The sequence below is a fragment of the Onychostruthus taczanowskii genome, unplaced genomic scaffold, assembly GCF_017590055.1.
Source record: "Onychostruthus taczanowskii isolate IOZ18803 unplaced genomic scaffold, ASM1759005v1 scaffold522, whole genome shotgun sequence".
Taxonomy (NCBI): domain Eukaryota; kingdom Metazoa; phylum Chordata; class Aves; order Passeriformes; family Passeridae; genus Onychostruthus; species Onychostruthus taczanowskii.
Window position 1 is genome coordinate 1 of NW_024502814.1, and position 634 is coordinate 634.

The 634-nt window shown below is 67.7% G+C and overlaps 1 protein-coding gene across 3 annotated transcripts in view; it reads left to right on the forward strand.

Annotated features, from left to right (window-relative positions):
- Positions 1–68: 68 nt before the first annotated feature.
- The window catches only part of RUVBL2 (RuvB like AAA ATPase 2), a 12,027-nt gene continuing 11,461 nt past the window's right edge, over positions 69–634 (forward strand). Inside the window, exon 1 of one of the 3 annotated variants that reach the window (XM_041416582.1) lies at positions 69–341. In XM_041416582.1, coding sequence (XP_041272516.1) covers positions 306–341 — 36 coding nt within the window. In that variant the 5' untranslated portion in view covers positions 69–305. The other 2 variants (XM_041416583.1, XM_041416584.1) reach the window with 2 other exon arrangements.

The following is a 634-nucleotide window of genomic DNA, read 5'->3' on the forward strand; positions in this document are numbered from 1 at the left end:
TGGGGCTGGGGAGTGTCCAGGGGGCGGTTTATGGGGTGGTTATAGGGCAGGGTGTGGGGCTGTATATGGGGCAGGTTATGGGGGGGTTGTTGGGCCCCTCTGTGGGAGGTTATGGGGTCGGTTATGGGGCAGGCTGGGGCTGTGCGGCTGCCCCAGGGCTGTTATGGGGCTGTGCGGTGTCTATGGGGCGGGTTATGGGGCTTTTTGTGGGGTTTTGGGGCAGGTCTGGGGTAGGTTATGGTGCCCTGGGGCACCTTGGTGCTGTGGGACACCTTATGGGGCAGTAATGGCGGTGTGAGGCACCTATGGGGCAGCTTACGGGGTTATGGGGCAGCTTAAAGGCAGGTTCTGGGGTCGGCTTTGGGGTTTTGGGGCCGGTTTTGGTGTTTTGGGGGCCGATTTTGGGGCCGCTCCCCCCCACAAGGGGCCCCCCGGCGGTGCTGGAGGACCGCGCACCATCGAGAGGAGCGGCCGGAGCGGCCCCCTCCCGCCTTTGCCCCGCCCCCCCTCCGGCCCCCCGCGCGTCACTTCCGGCCGGGAGAGCGCGAGGGCAGCGCGGGAGCGAAGCGGCGCCGCCATGGCAACGGCGGTGGGGGAGGGGAACGGGGGTTTTGGGGGATTTGTGAGGGGGTGC